The sequence below is a fragment of the Phaethon lepturus genome, unplaced genomic scaffold (assembly GCF_000687285.1).
Source record: "Phaethon lepturus isolate BGI_N335 unplaced genomic scaffold, ASM68728v1 scaffold5164, whole genome shotgun sequence".
In the NCBI taxonomy this organism is placed as follows: Eukaryota; Metazoa; Chordata; class Aves; order Phaethontiformes; family Phaethontidae; genus Phaethon; species Phaethon lepturus.
In genome coordinates, this window is record NW_010533922.1 from 66203 (window position 1) to 90611 (window position 24409).

Genomic DNA, 24409 nt, shown 5'->3' on the forward strand with positions numbered 1-24409 from the left:
ATCAGAACATACTAATGGATTCACATAATCTGAGAGAGGACATCTGTTTTAAAAGAAATTATTGCATTTAATACTTAAATTACCCATTCCATTTTTGTTTAATATTAACTCTATACAGAAGTGTACATGATTTAATTGTACCTCCATTGCTAAGGCTTTAATATAGCTGCATAAGAAGCACCTTAACTGGTTTGTCCATCATGTTTTGTGACATGATCTAGTTGAGTGTTTTCAAGTTACCTAGACTAGAGTTACTAATTTAATTCTATAAATTATACACTTACATTTAAAATGGATTCATTTATGAAATACAGTATTAAGTGACCATACAGCATGCAATAAAATTGAAAATTTTCTGTGCAAGAATAGCAATGGTACATCTTAAAAGCTTTAATTATCTGAGCTTAAATCTTAACTCACTTCCCTCTTCCCCCAAACACGTTCCTCATCATATGGTCAACCAACTTCTGTATGCAAGCAACAGCACAAATAAACTGTTCATATGGATTATTGTTGTGGATTACCCTTCATACACACACGTGTATATATATACAGGCTTATACACACACCCATTAAAATATTTTTTTCAAATCTTTGTACATGTCTAACACTGTGTAATTTTTAAATAACTGGAAAAAGTAAACTATTCTTACCTTTTCAACTGCTAATTGTTTTGATGGTTTTTCTGATTCTCTCTCTCTCTTTTTCTCTTCTTTCTTTTTTTCTTTTTCCTTCTGGGGGGAAAAAAAAGTAATTTTGCTAGTACTCAGTAACAATGCATTTGCAAGTATGTTGAATGCCCACAGTCATATAGAATATGAACAGAGATCTTCAGTTACTCCCTTTCAGTTCAGAGTTTATGCTTCTATCTGCTCTGCTTCCAGAAGTGACTCATTTTGCTCAAATAATATACTAAAAACATTGTAAACTTTGAGAATTCAAGAAATTCACTATTTGACCTGCTCATCTTCATTTCTTCTTATAAGCAGAAGGAAAAAAGAACCAGTTTTGCTTCTCCTAAGACAAGCAAGTCTGAAAAGAAAAACCATCTGCAAGTACTCCACTACCTCAGATAACCTCTGTTGTTAGGACAAATGCCAGTCTGACCAAAGAACTACAGTAAGGTAATTTGCATGCAGCTTTTGAAGAGAGTTACTAATTTTTAAATGCTAATGTAGCAGTCAAAAAAAAATTCTCCTGACTGTAAAAAGTTTACTTGGGCCATACGACAGACCTTAAGTTGTTCCAGAAAGAGAAAATGTAAGAGATCCCTCTACTTTGAATGCATTATAATGACATTACAGAAATTTTTTCTTTTTAGTTTTGAGTGAATAAATGGGCAATATTACAGACCCAGTCTGACTGAAGAAAACCATAAAATAGCCCTCAAGGCATCGTAATATACAGAAGATACAGACTTTTTAGGCCAGCAATTGCTTTAACACAGCATTAGTAGTGATTTTTAGACCTAGCGATCTGTCTGCATTTACCTTGTACAACTATAGTACTAGTGAGTATACCTGACCACTGCAATGGATGGAACAAGAGTTTACCATATGTAATAAAGGAGATGAGACAGTAGCTCCTAAATGTTCTTCCAGTCATTAGGCTTGGATCCCTTTGTTCAAAGCTTCGAAATAGCTTTGTTCCACCAGACACTATTTTTTATAAAGTCTCCCAATATTAGGAAGAAGTTTGAGAGGTTAGATAACTGTCCATGCAGGTCCACCATTAAAAATAAAACAGATTACTAGGCTACAGTTTTCTATCAATAAGGATTTTTTTTGCCTTTTTAACATCCAATATATGTAATTTTTAAATCTGTGTAACATTTGGTTAAAATAGTTGTAACACTAAGATGAAGGGTTTTTTTCTGCTTGGGGCAGGGGGTGACATACCACACACGGGAGGGACGGGATGGGACCAGGCATGGCAGACCTAAAGTTAACATATTCTTCACAACTTCAAATAATCAGTTTTCAACACTTTCACCATATTTACCAGATGGATTGCGCTTACTCAGTTGAGGTTGCTAAAGTCCCAACTAACCCTGTGAATTATTTCATCAGGCATTAACATGAACACTCAGGTCCTGGAAAGTGAGACTTATCACACCAAGCACCTGTTTAAATGTGGGTCACACTGAAGTAACAGGAAGCAATGACCACAGTCACAAAACTGCGGAAAAGGGGAATTTGAAATGTCTGTTTTGAAGAAAAGAAACAGAGACCAACTTAGATTTCAGTGAACATCAGGAACACAAAAATGAGCATAGTAACCCAAACCAGAGTCCCAGCCAACACTGCATCTTACCTGTGGCAGTGCCAGGTTTTCAAGAAAAAGTTTGTATGACTGGGACAAGTATAGAGCAGTGTTTTATTTTGAGGCCATCATAATAACCTAAGACTTGCAGGCTTACTGAACTAAGATTACAAATGCATAGCCACGCCTTTCAAACAAAGCTCAGCCTTCCTTTCATTATTATGTCACCGATCCTAGTACCAACCTGCATTCTAAAGACTCTCAAAATCCTTTGTCTGTAATCATGTACTGCACACAAACAGACTGTCAGAGCAATAACTTTTCCAAAAGCCTTTCATTCCCTGTCACCACTCCAACCTTCCCAAATTGAATAATTTAAATAAATGTAATCTCTTCTCCTGTGGAAGCTTTTCTATGTCTTAAAACAATTGTGATTTGTTTTCTCTCCTCCTGGGAAAGGTTGTTGGAAGTGTCATAACAGTATGCTTACTTTTCCAACACATTCCTTAAGTTTACTTGAATATGTTTAAGTGGAAGTAGTTAAAGTTTTTGCATATGGATCTCCAGGATGTCCTGATTTCCAGTTTGACTTCAACGTTTTTTTAAAATATGTTTTCTTAGAGAAACCTCACTTCTAGAGGAAGAAGTATCTGGAAACTTTTATTCTTCAGGACTTTGAGAATGAGGAGAGCTTGCAGTAAGTTTCATATGGCAAACACTCCATAAAGGTGATGAAATATAAATAAATGCCTCTCATTGCCCTTAAATCCCCGACAGCTTCATAGTGAAAATACGAAGACTTAAACTGTTCACCACTGTTTCTGCCTCCACACCTCACAGACCCTACAGGAACTCTCTTGATTCCCAGTGACTTTTATTTTCATTCACTTCATTTTCACTGTGGACCTGAAAACCCGTAACTCCTTCATTTTCACACTTCATAATTTCAATATGCAAGCTTTCTGCTTCAGCTCCATTAGATAAAAATGAATTCAGGCTAAATAAAAACATTTCTCAGATGCTGTATTCGTGCCAGAAATTCAAGTGTTTCATTATTTGCAAAAGCAGTCAAAAAGTACTATGAAGATAATAAAATGAAATTGGCTTTATACTGGTCTTAAGTTCTAAGCAAAAATTATTTGGTTTTTCCCCCCTAAGATTCATTTCCAACAGTACGGTATACTAGTCACACAGAGGAACTTTCAAGTCTGAATGCATCAAGAGAGGCCAGGCGAGTTTCATTCTAAGTGGCTGCTGCTATTCCTGGTACAATTTAAAACACATGTCAAATTCACCAAGGCTTGTGGTCTAGTCCATGACACTGTCATTTAAATTTTAATTAATGTTTAAATATAGCTGGACTAAACTAATTTATGGCATCTGTCCAAATTTTCGGTATTTAGAAGAAAAAACATGATTTATGTTTAGATCATAAGTTATTTCATATACTGTATATATGAATATATATATAATATAGAGCAAAGTATCCAAAAGAGCTTAACATTGAGCATTCACATTCTAAAAAAAATTTATTTCATTATTGTTGCAAATTGTTAGATTTACTGAACATTTATACACATGATGCCTTACCTACTACCTGTTTCTGTGTTAAGTTTTTCAAAGGCCCTTCTAAATAGTAAATGTAATGTCAGCACATACACACGTATCCTAGCTAGAAGGGATATTAAAACCAATATGAATGAACAGAAGCGTCACAGAATTAATTCTGTATTTATCTCCAAGGACATTGAACTAAATGGCTGGAACAGTACTGATAATTTAGATTCTGAAAGAAGCAAGTAAGATAAAAAAAAGACATCAAAAATTATTCCTGAGGGGACAGGACAATGTCACTCATGCCCATTAGCTGGGAATGAAATGGTGTTTCCACAGTTTTGTGACACTAAATCAGAGCAGAACCAGAATTTTGACATACAAACACTAAGAGGTAACTATCACACATGTGCGTTGTCCCACTGTATTGGTTCTTTTCATTTATCTAGTCCAGGAAGCAAGCAGGAGAGAAGTCTTTTAAATGCCTGAGTATTACCAGCAATTCGAATTCTCTAGTTAAGTCAGTGAAATTACCCCATAGAAATGTAAACATTTGCGCAAAGCAGTAACCTGACAAGAGTTACACCCAAAACCAAAATACCTCTGCCTTGCTCTTCTCAGCAGCAGCTTGCAGAGAAGGAGAGGATGCCAAAGGCTGAGCAGCATCAGAAGAGGATATCTGTACAAAACAGAGGAAAGAAATGAGAAAGAAAATAAGCAAGAACAGCTGGGAAGGGAGGGAGCAGAGGCAGCTAAGAGTTACGATTTTCACTCTTTTTTTTCAATAATTTTGGGAGTGGAAGAAAAAAAAATCAACACAGAAAAAACAAAAAGAGGAGACAGAGTATTTCCTTTTTTTTTTTTTTCTTTTCTTTTTATCAGTATGATTTTTAAAGGAAATCTGTCAGGCAGGATTGAGTGACTTACAATGAAATTCACTAGAAGAGAATATAAGAAAATGAACCTGGATAAGATCATATCACAGGCCTAAGAAAAATAATTAGGTTTCATCCATTGTTCAATTTTATCCAGTGTGACTATTGAAATATTAATGTCCTGAAGCATGACACACTGTCCCAGAGGAGGGGGAGCGAAGAGAGTGCCTTTGTTCTTGTTCTCTAACAAAATACGTTTATTAAGAGGAATGCAAAATAACTCTGAAAGTTATACATTAATTAAAGTTCTAATTAATTCTTCTCTAAGAGCACTCCAAATGAGGAAAGAGCTTAGGGTTAATATAAAGCAGCATTCTAGCAGTAGGACGGCAGACCTTCCAGACAGGTTATACTCCTTTTCTAGGAATCAGTGTGTAAAATTGCTATTAGCACCACTAGACTTCCAGAATTATCCAAAAGGTGTAAGTTATGTATGCAACAGATGCAGTTTGCTCAAGAAAATGGGATTTCTCTAAATGCCTTTTCATATATCTTCCTATCTTATTTCTTTATGCATAGTTGATCACTTTAATGGAAACATTATCTTTCTATTCTCCTTACTACAAAAATGCAACTGAATTACATTTACCAAACATGTAGATCTTCAGAGCTATAAAGCTGACACTTCTGTACTGTCTTGTATCACCTCTACTATCTACAAGGAAAATTTTAAAATAATGAAGCTATTACAGAGCAGGTCATTATGTTGGATCAAAATAACCAATTTAGATGACATGTTTTTACTTAGTTTAAAAAAAAAAACAAAACAAACAGCTTGCACTAAAAGGAAACTGAAAGCTGAAAAAAACACCCCTACATCATGTCTAAATACCCCATATTTCATACAGAAAACCCTAACAGTACCATGGCTTATACAGCTGGAATATTCATAGAATATATTTATTCAATATTTTTACAAACTCAAAAACTATGCTTATGCTGGAAGGTGATGTAGAGCTTCAGGAAAGATATTTATAAGGTTTAATTTTTAAATCAGATTTTACCCACAGAAAAATGAAACAGAATCCTCATTTTTAAATTTAGTGTTTTAAAATCCTCAGGTTATTAGAAGAGTTATGGATACATCTGCTGCAATGAAGCAGTTTCTCAGACTATAGCATTCTGTTGCTATAGAAACACAGGAATCCTGTTTATTCCAATTACACCACATTGTAACCAAATAAAGATGTCAGAAAAATGACTAGGTGACTACATATATTAAACTATGAGCTCTAACACCATGTTCCTTACTAAGATTCCAATTAAATGCAAATGTGTGAAACTGCGATAATGGAACATCTCAGGTATACTTTCAAGTTTCTAAAGACAAAGTGAGATGAGGGGGCGTCCCATTCTTTTGTATGCTTCAGGTTTTAAGATTATTTAAACTTGCTAGCTCTCACAGGTGAACAGCAGGTAACAGCTAGTCACCACAAAGAGACAGATAAGCAGAATTTCATCAAATTGATGTTTGCGTCACATTTCCATCCTCCCGTAATAGTTCTTCTCAATCTGCGTTATCATCTTCATAAATTAAGGGATTATCTAACCTAGGATAAGGTAATCCTGTGAAGGTCTGAAAGTAACTATTATAGTTTTGCCAACCAAGTAATGGAGAAACATCATGCAAGCTACAAGCAGGAGACAGAGTGAAAAGCAGTTGCCATCTAGCCTGGGATATGGAACAGGATGTACGAATTGAGAAATGCCCAAGCGTAATGCTTAAACAGCAGCACTACATTCACTTCAGGCTGAAAAACAGCACCTGAAAGCACACTTCACATATGCAAATATTCAACTAAGCAAAAGTACAAAAGGCATACGACTAAAGCTGATCTGTAAGAGAAGACACATTACAATGTATAAAGACCTGATTAAGTTTATATAATGAAAGGAATAGCACGAGTTTGGGCTGCTGTACAGCTTTATCACCACTGCATCGTGTTAAATTTGTTATCTACCATGCTGTGCCAGATAAGGAAATCTGAATGAAAAAATCCAATCAAATCAAACTGAGTGGCTGGATAAAGCTAAATATAAAACAGGATTAAAAGAGAGGCTGGTGCAGTCCATTGTTGTGAGCGGTTAAGCAGTCAAAGAGTATCAAGAGCTGATCAGCGTACCAGAGAAGCCTGGAAAAATACTTGCTATTGGGACAAACTGAAGCTTAAGGGACAGCTGACCTGTTAACCCTGTTAAGGGTCCCAGCAAGCACTGAACCAGCCCCCTCCTGAGCGCAGAGCAGCCCAGCACGGCCCACGCCGAGTGCAGAGGAGCCGTAGCGAGAGGCAGCATTCTCCAGCTAGAATCAAGTACCTGCGGTGTCAACTGTTCTGCTCCCAGTCTGTGTTCACATGTCGTATTGTGTCATGTCTGCATGCCAGAACTAGCACCAAATAAAACTAAAAACTATAACAACAGTGCAATATAAAGATATTCTTTCATTAGCTTGGGATTTTTTCAGTTAGAAAACTGAATTTTCACTAATATCCAAGTCATTATGACAGATGCTAATACCCTCTTCAAGCATGAAGAGAAACCAAACACCTTAGTCGTCAAGCGTTTGGTTTTCAGGAGATTTGAAAACGCTCATTTTTAACTTGAACTAACCCCATATTTTCGCAAATCAATGAAGTCGCTTGATATTTTTAGATATCAGTAAAACCTCACAGGTTTTGTTTTCCCTTGAACTGTCCCCCAACTCTTACTTTGAAAGGTTGTGGTATGTTCGTATTTTCAAACTGCAGCACACTCTACTGATGTAATGTAGACCAAAAGCCTCAACAAATAATCCTTCTCATTAGCATAAGTCAACCCTTAACAACTTTGACGTGACTCTGATGACTTTGTTGCCAAAACCCAGGTTAGACCATTCCAAGTTACTATTAATACCTTCTACGTCCTGTTCTCAGCACAGACGTACCATTAGCTATGGGGGATATTAGCTACTGAACAGATGAAACACCGGTAAGGAACAGCAGTTGACAACAAGTTGTGTGCTGCTGGCTTGTATTTGCAGTAAATCTTTGTTTTCAAAACTACTACAGTGATAAAGCAGCTCACAGAGCTGTTCCAGTTTGTAGTAAAAAGAGATTCACTAACTTGCCAACAAATGGCATATGAGAAAGCATCTGCTCAGTGACCTATTTCTGCATTCATGGCCAGCAGTGGGAGCACTGAGGTTATACTAACCCCCAGATCAAACCACTCACCCATGACAGGTATATGCATCCCACTCTCCCAGAGTAAGTCATCAAGCTGCATTCACTCCTGGCAAAACTGCCTTTAATTAGTTGAAAGGCACTAATGCACTTTAAATTTTCATAGTAGAACCCTGATCACCACTCAGGATTATCAAGCAAGGTTTTAATAATTTTAAAACTGATTTTTGGGAGACTGACATCACCGAGAAGCAGCACTATGTAATCCCACAAAGTAACATAAGGGTTTTCTATTTAGTATTTATAAGCCTTTACTAATAGTGACTTGTTTCTATAAGCTTCATCAGAAGCATCAGTAAAGGAAGATCTACTCCATGCTTGGGTCCAAGTTGAGCACCTAAAATACTGTTGTTTCCAAGCAGACATTCCCTCTTTAGCGCAGGAAAAAAAAAAAAAAAAATTCCGATTTGCAAAAAAACACTATCCCATAGCAATAATTGTCTTGTTATCACTTTTCTAATTTGTCGGTTTTAAGCAATTGTTGTAGTCCAGTGGAAACAAAGACAAAAAAGCTGAAGAATCAGCTTCTAGAAAAACTGGCCAGGACTGACACCAATTATGAACTTTGAAGAGCAGACAGCAGGAAAGGTAAAAAACACCTTTGTTTAATTTAGATCCAATAGAAAAAGACATTTGAGCAAGTAGGCACTAAGAGTAAAATTTGTCATCACAACCACTAAAGACAAGTGACCAAAACCTCCTCCACTTCTGGCCGCATGTGTAAAGCAATAAATTCACCTAAATTTCTACATCAAAATCCAAAAAGCAATTTCCAGCCATCTTCCAGAATTCAAGTAAAGCAGCACACACTGATCTACTCTGATAATGTATTCTAGTAGTACACTCTGGCAAGTTGTCAACTAAGACATCCTTGATTATTGGCGCTTTAAAGTACCAGACAAAACCAATGGCAACCCCTGCAACCAACCATACATGCTGCTAGAAAAAGAATAAAGTTGACATGCTTGTGTGCATTAAGAATGTACTGCAAACTGACAAGCAGCATCAGAATATTTCATTTTAGTTTTTAACTTAAGAGTAGTTGGGTCTTTTGATTAGATGAATTCAGAATTGCCTAAAAGAGGGAATGAAGGCAAGGAGCTGTTTCTTAAGTTTCTACATTTATACTCATATGTCCACAAAATTTTGATCATGTTTTAGACCAAAAGACTTGCAGTCATCTCATTTTAAGCAATTATTGAATCTCTTTCCATTGCTTGTGTTTGGGGACTCCTTTTTAGAAAGCTGATAAAAATACCCATTTTACATAATGAAACTCAATACTGTCTTTAAAGCAGCATGTACATTTGGTTCTGAGCAAGAAAATACATACACATGCAATAGTACTGTAAGATTTCATTTTCACCTATGCTCTGTGAGAGACTCTGGTACACAAAAAACATAAGATCAGAAAAGAAAGGATCTGCAGGTTTACAATACTACTCCGGTTCCCTGTCATGGCAATGTGTTACCTATCCCCATTTTCTTCATTAAAAGCTTCTATAGTATTTATTAAGTTATTGCTTAGTAGTGGCACTATCCAAACACATGCTATATTAATAGTTTACGTAAAAGTATCGATACAAACAGTATTTGGCCCAATGGCTTTGATGTAGTCTGTGCACCATACTACTATTTCAAGTGAAAAAAGTAAGCTTAAAAGAAGCATTAAATGAAGCTATCAGAGAATATAACATATAAAATCTCAGAATCATTTTACTTCAGTTGGTACTAACATATTTCTGATGGTACATAACAGTCATACAAACACTATTGGCCATTAAGGTCAACGTACGAAAAGTTTTCACCAATTTCTATTTGTAGTTTTCCAAAATCCTCCTCTTAATGTAATGCAAATTATTTAGCTTTTTATTAAAAAGGATTCAAGTTAAAACTTTAGAAATCTGTATTAACCTTCCATTTAAATACAAAATTTAGGGTGCTATCACTCAGCGGGTTAAAGAGATTAAAAAAATGAGTGCGTTATCAAATCATGTCAATATATTCAGAAAATTAACAGCTGAACCAAATACAAAGGTGCCCTCGAGTGGCCATTTTATATGTACACAATATACAGAGAAATAACCGAAATGGACTACTCTGCACTCATTTGATAGGTTTTAAGTACAGCTACTACATGTGTTTTTCTTATTTCATCAGACTTTCGACTTTATTACTGTACATGTCCAACAAATGTTGGCAACACTAAAATCAGTATTTTATCTTAAAGCAGTAGCAATTAAAGACTGCTATTAGATGCACATAAACACACAACCAGTTGCTTGCCATTTTTAAAAGAGGCCTATTCTCAAAATACTGAAAGGAGAATAAGAATACTAAGGTACTCTTAATAGCACTTACCTATGAATTTCTGCAGAACTTCTTCAGACTGACAAGGCTTTTTTTTAAAGTTACTAAAACGTGTCCGTCCCCTATTCAGTGCTCTAACCACTGGACACCAGATAGCAAAGGTTGAGTGTCCCACATTTCACAAAACACAGCAGTAGCTGGCTTTGCAAAGCAGCCAGTACTGCTCTTCCATCAATATTCTGAATGCGCTCACCACTCGTCCACCCCTTCAGACTGCCCATATCTCATTACAGGAGTACGGTGAAGCTTATGCACAAGCTGGCTGTAGTTCTGAATGTGTGCAAGGCTATAGCTGTTCATTAAATTCACATCAAGCAGAGAAGCAATTACTCAGTGTTCTGGGAAATACAGAATAGTATTAGACTTGAGTGCAAAATATTTTTTCCAACTGTAACCAAGAGCATCCATACCTATTATTGTCCACATTTTTTTTTAGATTTAGCTTCTCCTTTAGATAACCACCTCTCAAGATATTACAGAGAGTAACCATGGCTTAATTAAAGGCTGACAAAGAACAACAAGGCAGATGCTTTTAATCTCTTACTGGAGTGTCCTCCATCTCCCCTGTCCAACCTAACCAATGTTGTCTGTATTTGTTCCAGGGAAAACTATCTTTAGTGAGAGCTTCCCAACACTTCAGAATAATACCTTCTTTTTCCTCTTAAGTGGCTTGCCCTGCTGCATGCAGGATCATTTACATTTTCATGATCCACATCAAAGTGGCAATGCAGCCACTACAGACTTCAGCTTTGGCAGAAGTTTTGTTTACTTGGACACAGTAACTTGTAGCTAGGCAGTCCAGCTGTGTGAACTACTCCTCAGTTGATAGTACTTACGGAAGTGGGGAAAACAAGACCCTGTATGTGGGAGCTACTGGGAATGCTGCCAGCATACCGAAAATCCATACCCTGGCTTCTCTAACGCATGCACCACTGCTGGGCAAACTCCAGCTCATGGGCAATCTCTAGTGGTACACCCAAGTATTGATACTGGGGCCAACACTATTTAACTTCATTAATGATCCATGCAATGGTCACAGTACATGATCAGCAAGTTTGACGATGGTACAGAATAAGGAGGGGTGGTCGATACACTAGGCAGGTGCGCTGCCATTCAGAACAGTGTTGACAGGATGGGGCAACAGGAACCACATGAAGTTCAAAGGGAAGTGTCAAATCCTGCACCTGGGGAGGAATAACCCCATGCACTACTACTGACTGTCTGGAAAGCAGATTTGCAGAAGGGGACCCGAAGGTGCTGATGGACAAGTTGAACATGAGTTAGCTCTGGGCTCACAAGTACAAGAGAGACATGGGCAGACTGGAGCAAGTCCAGCAAAGAAACATTAAGATAATTAAAGGACTGGAACACCTTTCAGACAGGAGAGGCTTAGTGTGTTGAGATGGTTTAGCCTGGAGGAGAGAAAGCTAAGAGGGGTGGAGGGCATAATTCTTACTAATGTGTATAAATACCTGGTGGCAGGGAGCAAAGACTGAGGCAGATTGTTGCCTGTGATATCCAGAAACAGGACAAAGAGGCACTGCTGAACATAAATTGAAACGCAGGAAATGCTACTGAAACATAAGAATTTTTTTAATATATTTTTTATTTACTGTGGGATGCGTGAATACTCAAAAGGTTACCCAGAGAGGGTGTGGAGTCTCCAGCCCTGGAGATATTCAAAACCCAACTGGACATGGCTCTAAGCAACCTGTTCAGGTTGAGCCTGCTTCAAGCAGGGAGAACTGGACGATCCCCAAAGGTCCCTCCCAGCCTGAGCTATTCTGTGATTCTATAATTCAACCCATTCTAACAGCATGATCTTGTAAAATAATTCATCCCATCAGCCCTGCCCTCAAGTCATAATTCTTGTATGGTATTTTAGTGCTTCCTACTGATGTCTATCTTCATTAGCATATTTCAAAAATACTTGATTCACAAATTCTCCATAGACCACTCAAAAACCCACTATGGTTCTTGCAATACTAGGAGGGATAACAGGTAACCTCTCTCCAAGCCAGTGACTGAATGCTTCTGAATACTAGCTACTACAAACTTACTGTTCACATACCATATCAAACCCCAATTTATTCATTTTAAGGTGCCTACGTGACATATTTTAGTGTGGTAAATGTATTATGGATTTAATCTCCTTTAAGATTAACTTTCTGGAAAATGTACCATCACAATCTCTAAATTCACATCACATTTTATCCAGTTGCCCATCTAAGTTCATACTTCTTAAATTACATACAATGTCACAGGAAAGCATGGAAAATGTAGACTCATTATTCTTTTCCTTCAATGAATTTAAGAGTTATATGAAACTTCTGCTTCATACATAATTCATACCTTTTCTTAAATATAGAAATTTTGTTTACTATTCTCTAAACATTGTCAGGAGATGATAATATATTCCCACTTCATGTAGCGGAATAGATTGTGCTAGCTCATAATTTTTGAGACTAAAAGTATCTGGAATGACCTTAAACTGATTCACCATCCACACTGAATAAGGCAATTTCCATATGCATTCTGAGAAGTTGTGCTCTTCTCCTACGTACTTATTTTTATTAAAAGCTGCAGAGATTGTTTGTGATAATACCTACATAGGTAATCTTTATCCACACTCAACACAATGACCTCACTGCTTCTCCTTATTACTTGTGTGGCAAAAGGGTCATTGAATTAGCTATAAAACTAAACGATAGTTTGTCTTTTTACAGGTTTCATTTTACATCAAAGAGGTGCTAAGTTTTTTAAAAATTGCAAAATATGATCACTTCAAACTTGATTTCCTGAACCTTTGTGCAACTTTAGTACACTTTTAAACTTCGTGGCATGTAGATACAGTCAAATTAAATTATTTGGATTTGGTACCAGAAACTCCTTCATTACTGCAGTGTCTCAAAGATTCACCTCAGCAGCTGTTATTCAATAATGTGTTTTAGGCAGATTTTATTTGTTCTGGAACCTCAGTTCTAAAAATCACACATTTCCTCTTGGCTTATGGGCATGCTGTGTAATCATCTACTTCAAAGCTTACTTCCTCTAAACAGTAATTTTGGAAGATTCTTACTAACTCCCAAAAACCTAAGAGGCAACATTTGCTATTTCTCTTGGCCACTGCATCTAAGATCATGAGCCTCATTAACAACCGTCCCTCCACCTTACCAGTTGTAATGCTTTGATTACAAGTATTTGGGACTCAATAAAGAGATCTTCAGTCAAGACGAATACTCTGTGCAGACATTACTTTAACAAAAACAAACATCCCACAGTGTGTTTCCAGCAAGGCTCATATTTGCTCCTCTTATATTTACTACAACAATTCCGAAAAAGTCCTTCAAGTCATTTATTTAACCATACAAGTTCACATTCTTGGGGAAAGGTGGTTGTATAACTTCAAGCTGTGCTGTAAAACTGCTCCAGGAGGTAGTAAACTAAAGGAGCACAAAGAGTTTAATGAGGTCCCAAAGCAAACAAAAGATTTAATAAGAAACAGTCTTCAGGACTAAAATTTTTAGAGGAGAAACTACTTTGCATGCTACCCTTCAGTTCTAGGATTATTTTGTATAAAATAATTTATAAAAATTATTATCCTACCCTTCAGTTCTAGGATTATTTTGTATAAAACTCCCCTATGATGAATATAAAAGGATTTGCTTGTGCTTGAAAGTGATAATCAGGTGCAAGTATAAAAGTGGAATGATATTGCTGAACAGTTTCACGTGCTAAAATTCACCTGAAGGACAGTTTTAACATACAATATTACCTCACACCACTTGACCTATGATAACTGTCTACAGTTAACTACAGAAGTGACAATGCAAGCTCTCGATTGTGTTGCACAAGCGTTCTGGGATAAATCAAGTCAAACAGCATAGCATATACTGCACAGTAAATTGCTCCTGTTATCATATCTTAGACACACCACATTATGAAGATGCCCTAATCATTTCACTACTATATGAAGTTTATTTTATTGGTTTCTATGCTGCGCTGTGCATCATTCACAGCTTATGTAGGCCTAAAAATCACAAAGGGGGTTTGGCAGAAAATTAATCCTAGGAGGGCAGTATTATGCTGGGGATATTTTAAATAAGTTGACTTGCTAACAGCTACTGCTGCTCCTAAGTTGATTACTCAAAGAGAAAAAAAGTTCCTGCCATTAACAATAACAAATCACGTGTGTTACTCACAGAACAAAAATTTATATATATTCCCAAGTAACATCCTGTCAGCTTGAAGTGGTTTTACTTGTGTTATTCCTCTTTTTAAACTTAAGCATACATAAAAAGCATTAAAAAAACCCTGAAATCCTGAATGTTTCAAAATTACATCATACCAAAGCAAAACAGAAAAGCAACTGGCCAGACCAAAACGTGGGTTTAAGTAGTGGGTCTTCAGAAGACTTGACAAACTGAGGTCTCACTACCGTAGGACTATGAACTACTTCTTGAGAAATAAAGTGTTGGCCTTTTATACCAGTGTTAATGTTGGCAGAGAATTATGATAGGCACTGGCTTGAGAAATACTACTTCTAATTCTGCCATGGGTCTACACTGCTTAAATGGAATATACTTTGAGAATAAAGATACCTTTTCCTAAATATCATGAATACCACATAGTTGTCTTCACAGTTTTAGTCATAATATCACAACTCTACAACTGCATCTAAGCATTTACAGATCATTTCAACTATGAAAGTTTTTCAAAGAGCTGACATGCATCTGAAGCTACTTCCATGGGGTACAAAAAAATCAGTTTGCCTCCCTGGGTGGGCTAATTTATTCAAAATTCTTTCCTTTACATTGTTCAGAATAAAATTTAAAAGTAAATACTGCTACTTTTACAGCAGCTAAATGGAAACATTTTCAAAAGGTGGCAATATTCCAGTACTCTGGAAATAAAGTATCTCTACAAATGCATTGTTAGATGTTTTTCTAGAACTTTTTCTTTTGTCTTACAACATTATGAAGCAGCAAGAGCATAGGTACCTGTTGAAAAATTTCCAACCGTTAGAAAAAGTTTTCTGTTCCGAGTAAGATCTAAAAAGGCATAAATATTAAAAAAAACCCGAAAGGCACACAAAAAACCCTCATCCACATTAACACACCGCTTAAAATATCAGATTGATTTTAACTGTATTAATAATGAATACATCATTTCTGTTGATATTTTTTCCCAGGCTTACTCCCACCCCCAGCTACATTGTTTATTCTGAACTGGAGCTCCTGCTTTTTGTTTCACCTGAAGTACATGTGAAAGTACATCTGTGAAAAGAAGGCGCAAGCATACTGTGATCACACTGACAAACTCCATACCTACATCTCCTAACCTGACCCAGAGCACTGTAGTTTGCCTACCTGGGGCTACCATCCCTGCTACATTCCAGAAGCTTTTTCACAAGGCTGAAGCCTAAGATTATGGTTAAGAATTAGGCCTAAATGATATCAGAATGTTTCCCAGCACCAAACAAAACCAAACCACAAAAAAATAACCAATAAAAAACCAAACACAACATTGTTAAAGGGCGTCAGCCTCTCAGATCTTTCCATAAATGAGCTACAAGCCTGCACTGAGTCTGAGCAAGAAAGTGAGAGTAACTACTGTTAACCCACTTATAACAGCTGAGTAAATTGTACCACTCATTTTGTCCTGAGCCATGATACAGAACCAGCATTTCACATTTTCTCAATAATAATGGATCAGAAAACTCTGAGATCTATGCATTTTAATAGATTTTAAATATTATTTTTTTAAAGTCAGGCTGCTTTCAGTCAGTATTACATTTTTCTAATGTATATTTGATTTCTACTTAAATGCGTTATTCTATTTAAAATGTAACTAGCCAATAAAACTGCAGATGCTTTTTTTTTTTGCCCATAGCTTCATCCTGCATTGCTTTTCAGTGAACTGTGAAAAAATAATTTAATTTTTCATATTTGCCTATTTTTAGTCTGCACGTTTGATGGCGCTACTGGTCTCTGTGCTAGCCAATTTTGTTACTACAGTGTTTAATAAATGTGTATTGCTATTGTTTAATAAACTTGTATTGCTAAATTTGTATTGCTAAATTTGTTTATTAAACAACAGTCCTGTCAGAAAACAAAACATCCCATAATTAACAATTATAAATTAGAATTTTGTAGCAAGAGAAAATATACATGAATCCTGAGCATCACAGAACGAAGAACTGAATCTCAACATACATACCTGGGCTACAACAGGCAGAATACATTAACACAGGTGTTGTAGTGTTAGACAAACCTGAAAAGCTTATGAATTTGCCAAAATGAAGGTAAGAGAAATATTATACTGTGTGTTTTAAGAGAATCTATTTGAAACAGTTTTTACACTACAGGAAGCTTTTACCACAAGCAACTTGTAACAGTGGATGAAATCTGGGAAAGCCCCTTACATTTTTAAATGCCACCTTAATGAAATTACCTGGTTAAGGAAAGCGACCCTTAGAGCATAGCAAGCCTGTTTCTGCACTGCTGTATTACCTGCTCATACTCAGAAGGGATTAATTTTAACAAATGACAACATACATATGCATCTCCAACTTAAAGTGGTCCTAATCCAAGCAGAAACACTGCTATTTCAAAGGTGATAACAAAAACTGAGTGCTAAAAAAAGCTCACATCACCCCAACAATGCTGATTTCAACTAAAAATATGATACAAGGTGCTCTGCAAAAGTAAGTAAGGTAAAGAAATTTTCCAGGAGAAAAGAGCTTGCCTTGACATAGCATAGACACCTCATCCAAACAATTCACAAGATTCTTACTCAGGAAAAGTATCATGATACCAAATGCTTTCATGCTACCAACACACTCGGCAGAGGACTGAAGGCTACAAGCAGAAACCTCCCCCTTCCTCCACAGTCATCCCTCAGTTCCCAGGGAAAGTTAGGACTATAGGTGCTACACTAGTTCAGCTAATTTTGTATCATGTACTTTTAGGATTTTGCCATAACTGTGATTTCAGATTGCTTACCTCAAACCTGATGTTTGGTGGCCTTGAAGAAGTGCACATTCATATTCACCTGCATAAGTCATCTATTGCTAAAACATTTCATAATCAGATTTTGTCCCTATCTCAGAGGGATTATGCCATTTACGTTAATCAATGAAAGAAAAGCCCAAGTAGGAAGAAATAAAATGGTGTTCCCAACTCAGCAGTCATGCATCATTTCAGCTTGTCTGGATTCTATCCTTGCTGCTATGACAAGTAAGCGATTCATATTAGTCTGCAATACAATAAAGCAAAATCTGATTACTCCTTCAAACACATTAAGGCAGCAGTCAACTACTATATTAGACACCTAGGTTCTCTGTTTAGAAAGGTCCTGGGAGTCTTTTGAACTTTAAGAAGTATAATTTTAAACAATTCTTCTTATTTTTTACTTTGGAATAAAACTAAAGAAGGGTAACTGACGGTGTAATTCAAACCACAATTTTATTTTACCTCTTAAGTGAAGCAATCTTCCCCCTACTTCAACAATGCTTAATGAAATACACTTCTCTAGTTTCCAGGTTGGTTTGGGTTTTTTTTCCTTCTGAAATTAAACTATCATTCAAAGATCCATTTTCTCAGATGGGAAAGACAGCATAAACTCCCACTCTTCACACCCACCCTTGCACTCATTTTCCTGTCAAAGTTCACTGCCTAGTAAGATGGAGCAGTAAGTTACCTGTTAGGCCATATATAAACAACATAGCTATAGAGGAGAGTGTGTGTTTAGGCATAAATACACCTATATAAATAAAAATACATAAACTGGATTGTATGCCACAAAAATAGCTGTAGCCAAAAAACTGAACAAGGCTGTGAACTTCAGTAAAGGCTGACAGTCTCAAAACTGCTTTGTCAGACAAGCACTCACCAACTTACTGTAGTGAACATACAGCTACACGATTAAACAGCTGGTCTGCCATACTGCCCGTGTTTGCTATTACAGCGCACCTCACTGCAAGCAACAGTCTAGAATTCAGCAGAGCAATAAGACCCGCAGAAGAGGAGCTCAAAACATCTTAGGATTTCTCATCAAGGTATTACAGAGAATGAGGGAAGACAAAGTCACCAGAAACAGTAATCCTGTCTTATCCCTGTAACATGGAAAAAAGATACTCAGAAAGAACTCCAAGTATACTGTTGAATAACTACCCATCGCTGAAAGAGAAACACACAATATAGAGAGTCGGAAAGAAGCTATTTGTTGGATCATAATGCTTTGCTGTTATAATGTAATAGACAAGGTATATTGAACTTTTTGAGCCTAGGAATAGCTTTCAAGAGATACATTTAGCTCTGTATCTAAAAATTTTAGACTGTGAAAGAAATTTGAACATATGTAATGTTTTCTACATTTCTCTTATGTAGCTTTCAAAAAAGAAAAGTGACAGAACTCTTCATGAAACTCTTTACTTACATTGAAGGCATTAACTGCATTTTTATCATAATACTTCTTCTTTTCGTACTTATCCCTGATGAAAAATTCCACAGCTCTAGAAGTAGCTAGTTTAAGGAAAATATGCATTCAGATAAATAGCAAAATTGACCTAAAAAGCTAGTGGGTTATTCAAATTCAAGAACTGCACCAGATTCTTGCTCATTCTCATTTTGTAGTTTTAAAACAACAGAACACACAGCTCTACACAGAACAATTGCTACTGCAGTGTCCAAAAAGAGCTTCTTTTTACTACAGAGAATTAAATCAGTTTCATCTCTTAATGAAGCAATATGAGAAAGATATACTAGAAGTAACTCTGTTCCACAGTTAGGACATTTTCACTTGGTATGTATAAACTACAGGGCTATAGTACTGCAAATACTTGAAGAAAGGTACTCGTATACATGAAATAATTAAAGTATGTTTAACTTGGGGAAAAATACTTTCTCTTCAGATAAAAACTGAACTCTATGTATCTGTTCTCCAATTTGCATAAATTATATCATGCATCAAAAGCCGATCATAAACAGTTCTGAGTTCAGGAAACTCATGGAGGACTTACTATTACAACAAACATCTCCATGGAAGGGAAAGAAAACTAAAACACTAATGACAAAAAGATACCGAAGCAAAGGTAGAAATAGCAGCAAGCATATTGCTGTAGAATACCAGAACTGACAAATCACTATATCTCAAACACAAAAAGGACAACTAATCGTTTTCCTCAATTATTCCCTCACCTTCATAAAGCAGCTCATCCACATCAGCATGAATATTTTAACTTTAATAAAGCTGATTCTCTGGTATCTATAGAATAAATTTTAACCAATTTGTTCAGTAATGTGACTATCCATTCAAAAATCAACTGCAACTGTGGAAGCTCAGATTCATTGCATCTTAAACTTCCATAGCAATTTTTCCTCAACCAATGGAAAAATACTTCAGCTCCACATACTGTCTCTTAAGATTAACGCTGAGCTCAGAGCACTCAGTTCCTTCATTCTGTGCATCAAACTATATTGTCAACAATCACAAATTGTATGCAAGTGTCACCTGAAGACACTGCTTTGTAAAAGTTGCAAAACACAAAACATTCTTTTCCACCTCTTCCCAAACGCACCTACATTCTAAAGGCCATCTTGAGCACTCTAAATGTACATCTATCTTAGTGCTAACATTGCATTATTCTCTATACATACCAAAGGACTGTCATTTTGCCCCAAAAATATCAATTATTATTATCAAATTACAGATGAGTGGAAGTTGTGTAACACGTAACTCCCACAACTTTTTAAGTTTAGCTAAGACTAAACAGGATTCCCTCAGAAAGTTTATTTTTAACTTGCAGTACAAATTACTGCATTATATCATCTCAGTGGGGGAGGGAAGACAAAGAAAGGGAATTCAATTTTTTTTCATGCTTTTGGGTTGTAGTTGGATAACTGAAGTAACTAATTTAGAAGTAAACAGAAAATATAAAAAACTTGATTGTTAAAAAATACCTTAGAACAACCTATCCTTTCTTCAAAGAAAAAAAGTCTTAGTTATTTGCCAAAATTAACATTTTCAGATGGCACATCTATTTTGTCAAATGTTTTAAGTTTTAGTTGCTCAGATGTTGGTGTTAGATATTTTAGTTCCTTTCCTTAAATATTTCCCTATTTTTAGCAATTTCCAAGAATGCACACTTTCTATTTCAGACAGTTAGAAAATAATTTAAAAAATATTAACACAGAATCATAAGAATTTAAACTTCATAGAGTTTAGTTTTTCAGGATGCTATTACACTGGGGTATTAAGTTGTGTATTTTGAAAAATATCCATTTTATTAAAGTTATCCCACTTTAATATGTGTGAATTTTTGGACCACGTCTAAGTTTTTTTAGATCAATAACCTACTATGTTCTTATTAACAAAAGAATTTAAAGCAACCTCAACAGATGCCAAACAGTTTTAAGAAGTGAGTAAAATGAAGAGATAAAAAATGATTCAATTTGCTCTTGGAAAAAAAAACACTTTCAAACAGGAAGCTAAAGCCGACATACAAAACCCGTCAAGATAATCCTAAAAGTTAGCTTCTATGCCACAGCAGTCCTGCTAAGTACAAGGGAAGAATAAAAAAAGTTTCAGTCAAAGTATTTCAGTCTTATGGCTGAAACAAAGTTCTAGAATATTACAGCTGGAATACTACAGTATTATATAGTTCCAGTTATTTTTTTTCTTATGTGTATGCATGTTTAATTTAAAAGCTACAGGAATATGAAGAAACATACCTGTTTTGCTCAAGTGCATTTTATAATGAGGAGCCTAACCCTTCCGAAAACAAAAATCTTCTGCACGTAACATATTGAGCAAAATATCTAACAAAAAGAAGAACCAAAATCACTTTTGGGTATAGAATGAGAAAATTCAGATCCAGTTATGACTAAGTCTGTTTATCAGCCTCCATAGCCTGTACCGTCATCAGGCTAAGAGAGTTGGGGAAAGATTCAGCTCACTTAACAGTAGGTGTTTAGGTTCTCATTATAGTTAAAAAGTTCCAGTAAGATCAGGTGAAGCAAATCCTGCCTGTGGAGTAACAACACTAATTTAGATTTCTATTGGCTACCGATGTAATGCCATCATACATTATCCTAAGGATTCAGTACATTTGAAAAAGGTATTTTTTGAGGAGAGATATTTATTGGCAGTAGACAATTTTTCTTCCAACTCTCCCCTTCCAGATACATGGTGATAACCGTACACCAACACAAGTGGCAGCCGTCAGGGAGGTTTGGTTTATTTAGCTATTCCCATGCTAGTCATCTGTGCTCACACACTTCATAGAATGCACACACTTAAACTCCAAAAGATTACAGAACACTTAATCTAGAGGAAGAAAACCATACTTCATTTGAGTAAGATCCAATGGCTTATTTTACTTTACCATTTAGCTCATTATTTCCTGTTCAAATGCTAACTCCAGCTGGCAGTTACTCAAGATAAAGCCAGAATATTCAAGAGCTCTCTACTATCATTCTAACTTTCTACATATAAAGAATTTATGAAGTCACCTCTTCTGAAAGCAAAAATAAATGGGGCTTGCCAAATCTCATTACAAAGTAGGTTTGCTATAACTGCAGTAATTTAAACCTTTTCTGAACCGTTCCCAACTTCCACCATCATTTCTTATAGAACAATATCAAAGAAATAAATAAGGTGAGTTGCCAAATGTAGCAGTTCCTTGAAACAGTCATAACATCTAAATTGCATTAAAAGTCATTTCAATGTGAAAGCTAAAACAAAAGGATACTGATCTGTTTGAGGTCTTCGGAAGTTCTCTGGTAGATTAGCTTCATAGAGTAGTCTTGCTTTAGTATTTCCCATTTCCTGCATGCACTAAGGAAAAGTGGTAGAAAACGGTTAGTTCATGTCCATTGATATTTTAAATCCTGAAACAGTCACAATGCTATTGGTGTGCTTAAATGACACTGCGGGTTTTTAACTTGGAGGCCTCTCTGCTGCCATACATCTTTGGAGATGCTCCCATGGCACAGGAGGGCTGCCTGCCAAGACTGGCTGGACAAAAGCTAACACCACAGATGCTGTTTATGGTGTAAACTAACCCCTCCAGTGAAAAATAAGCTTTCATCTCTCACGATGGCTCTTCAGACCAGGAGGAAGAGGAGTAAGAAAATTTGCCTGGTGGCAGAAAGATGCTTCAGACTGGAGCATACCTGAAAAAGTCAGTAGTTGGTACACCAAAAGAATGTAATCAAGAATCAGACAGATGTTACTTTATTGCTCCCTACTGAAAAGGAAAAGGGTTAGAACACATTTTCTACAGATACAACAAAGCAGCAGCTTTCAGAGTCCCCGTGACAAGGTACAATACATCTAAAATGATACAGAAAAGATAAGCTAAACCAATTTCTGAAATGAGTTTTCAGAACTTAAACTCATTACAGCAGAAACATAACACATTAAGAACTACTTTGATAAGTAGTAAAACATTTAAGTTGGTGCATCATGATAAACTCAAATGCTTTCAAAAGGATTCCTGGCATTCCCTACAAATCAAAACCATATTTTAGGATATTTTACCTGTATTTGCTCTGGTGTCCATTGGTCCAGGTTGACAGATTTGACCCTTGATATATGGACCCCAAGGTTTCGATGGATTCCAGCACATCTGATGCAAATAAAAACACCTGTGTTCCAAGACGCCCATCTTGGACCTAAGGTGAATGGGGAAATAAATTATTTCTTTTCAAAATTCCATATACTGTGAAGATTTTCTTTGGAATAATTCTATACTGACAATAGGAATAAACAAGTCTGAATAAAGGCTCACAGCTGTTTCTCTATGATACGTAGTTGCTTCTAACAATCTCCATTGTTAGCAATTTTATTTACAGCTTTCTACTTCTAAGTGATGTCACATAACATTTGAGTTAGCCAGATGAAGCTAGGAAGTCATATGTTGTGTTCACTGCTCTCCCCTCCCCCCCAAAAACTCCCAAAAAACCCTCAAACATACTTTAGAAAGTTGGCTTACTAGTAACAACAAGATTTTGCTTACATCTTGAGTAATCCTTACGGCTATGCATCAGCTGCAAGCATCAGCAGAAATCAGTAGAAGTTGCCCCTTTTTCTCCACTTAAAAGCTTCCTAAGACTGTAATGCATCTGTACCTAAGTTGAAATTAAATGTAGGGCAATCTTATACTAATGCAACAAATCCTTTAATACTTCATACAGCACAAACTTTACAACAGCAGCATGCAAGCTCTTAGGGCTTGATTACACAGAGATTTGCAAAATCAGCTGATGAAAACATCCATGACTAAGAATGACGGAAAACATTCAGTACCCTTGATTCATAAACTACAGTATGAGTTGCCATTCACAGCCCAATGAATTTTCTCACAGAATTGGAATGATTTATGAACCTTACCATTGTTTCTCAGCTGTGTTGTGGCATGTCGAGACAGATATAAAGTACACTGGCCTGAACTCCCACAGTGACACTTGGGATGTTTGCCTTGAAGTCACTACACAGTCTCAAATTAAACACTTTTACTTATATTGTTTTATTCCAGCTCTGCACAGCACCACTGTTAAAGGCACTGCTTTAAAGTCCATCTAATACTGAGCTCTGAGGAGTACAGAGATTAAATAATTAACCATCAAAAGCAAGAAAGGGCATTGAAGAGTTGGAAAACATTTCCAGCAGTTATTTTCTGCCTTTCTACAACAGAAGTGCATTTAGACCACTCATGCAACTGCAGCAGTTTGCATTTTAGTATCAATATACTGTATGAAAACTTCACTAGGGCCTAGAAAAGAATTTTATGCCTCCCTCTCCTGATCTTTAGCTTCACTATTTTGGGTTGACCCAGCCAAACACTCACTCACTGTCCTCTCCTGCAGGACAGGGAGAAAACAGAAGGAAGGTGAGAAGACTTACAGACTGAGATAACAACAGTTTTAGAAGTGAAGCAAAAACTGAAGGGAGGTGGGGAAGGGAGGATTTCTTCACTACTTCCCAGCAGCAGGCAGGTGTCCAGCCACTTCCAAGAAAGCTGGACCTCAGCACACACAACACTTGCTTTGGAAAACACCATAA

At 36.4% G+C, this 24409-nt stretch overlaps 1 protein-coding gene across 1 annotated transcript in view; it reads right to left on the reverse strand.

The window, feature by feature from the left end:
• The window catches only part of SMAP1 (small ArfGAP 1), a gene marked incomplete at its 5' end in the record, with an annotated part of 72882 nt that extends 49863 nt beyond the window's left edge, over positions 1–23019 (reverse strand). Inside the window, 5 exons of the mRNA XM_010285353.1 lie at positions 654–734; positions 4418–4495; positions 18782–18857; positions 22095–22180; positions 22886–23019. Of these exons, the coding sequence (XP_010283655.1) occupies positions 654–734; positions 4418–4495; positions 18782–18857; positions 22095–22180; positions 22886–23019 (455 nt within the window). The remainder of the gene's footprint in view (positions 1–653; positions 735–4417; positions 4496–18781; positions 18858–22094; positions 22181–22885) is intronic.
• Between the last annotated feature and the right edge of the window lie 1390 nt (positions 23020–24409).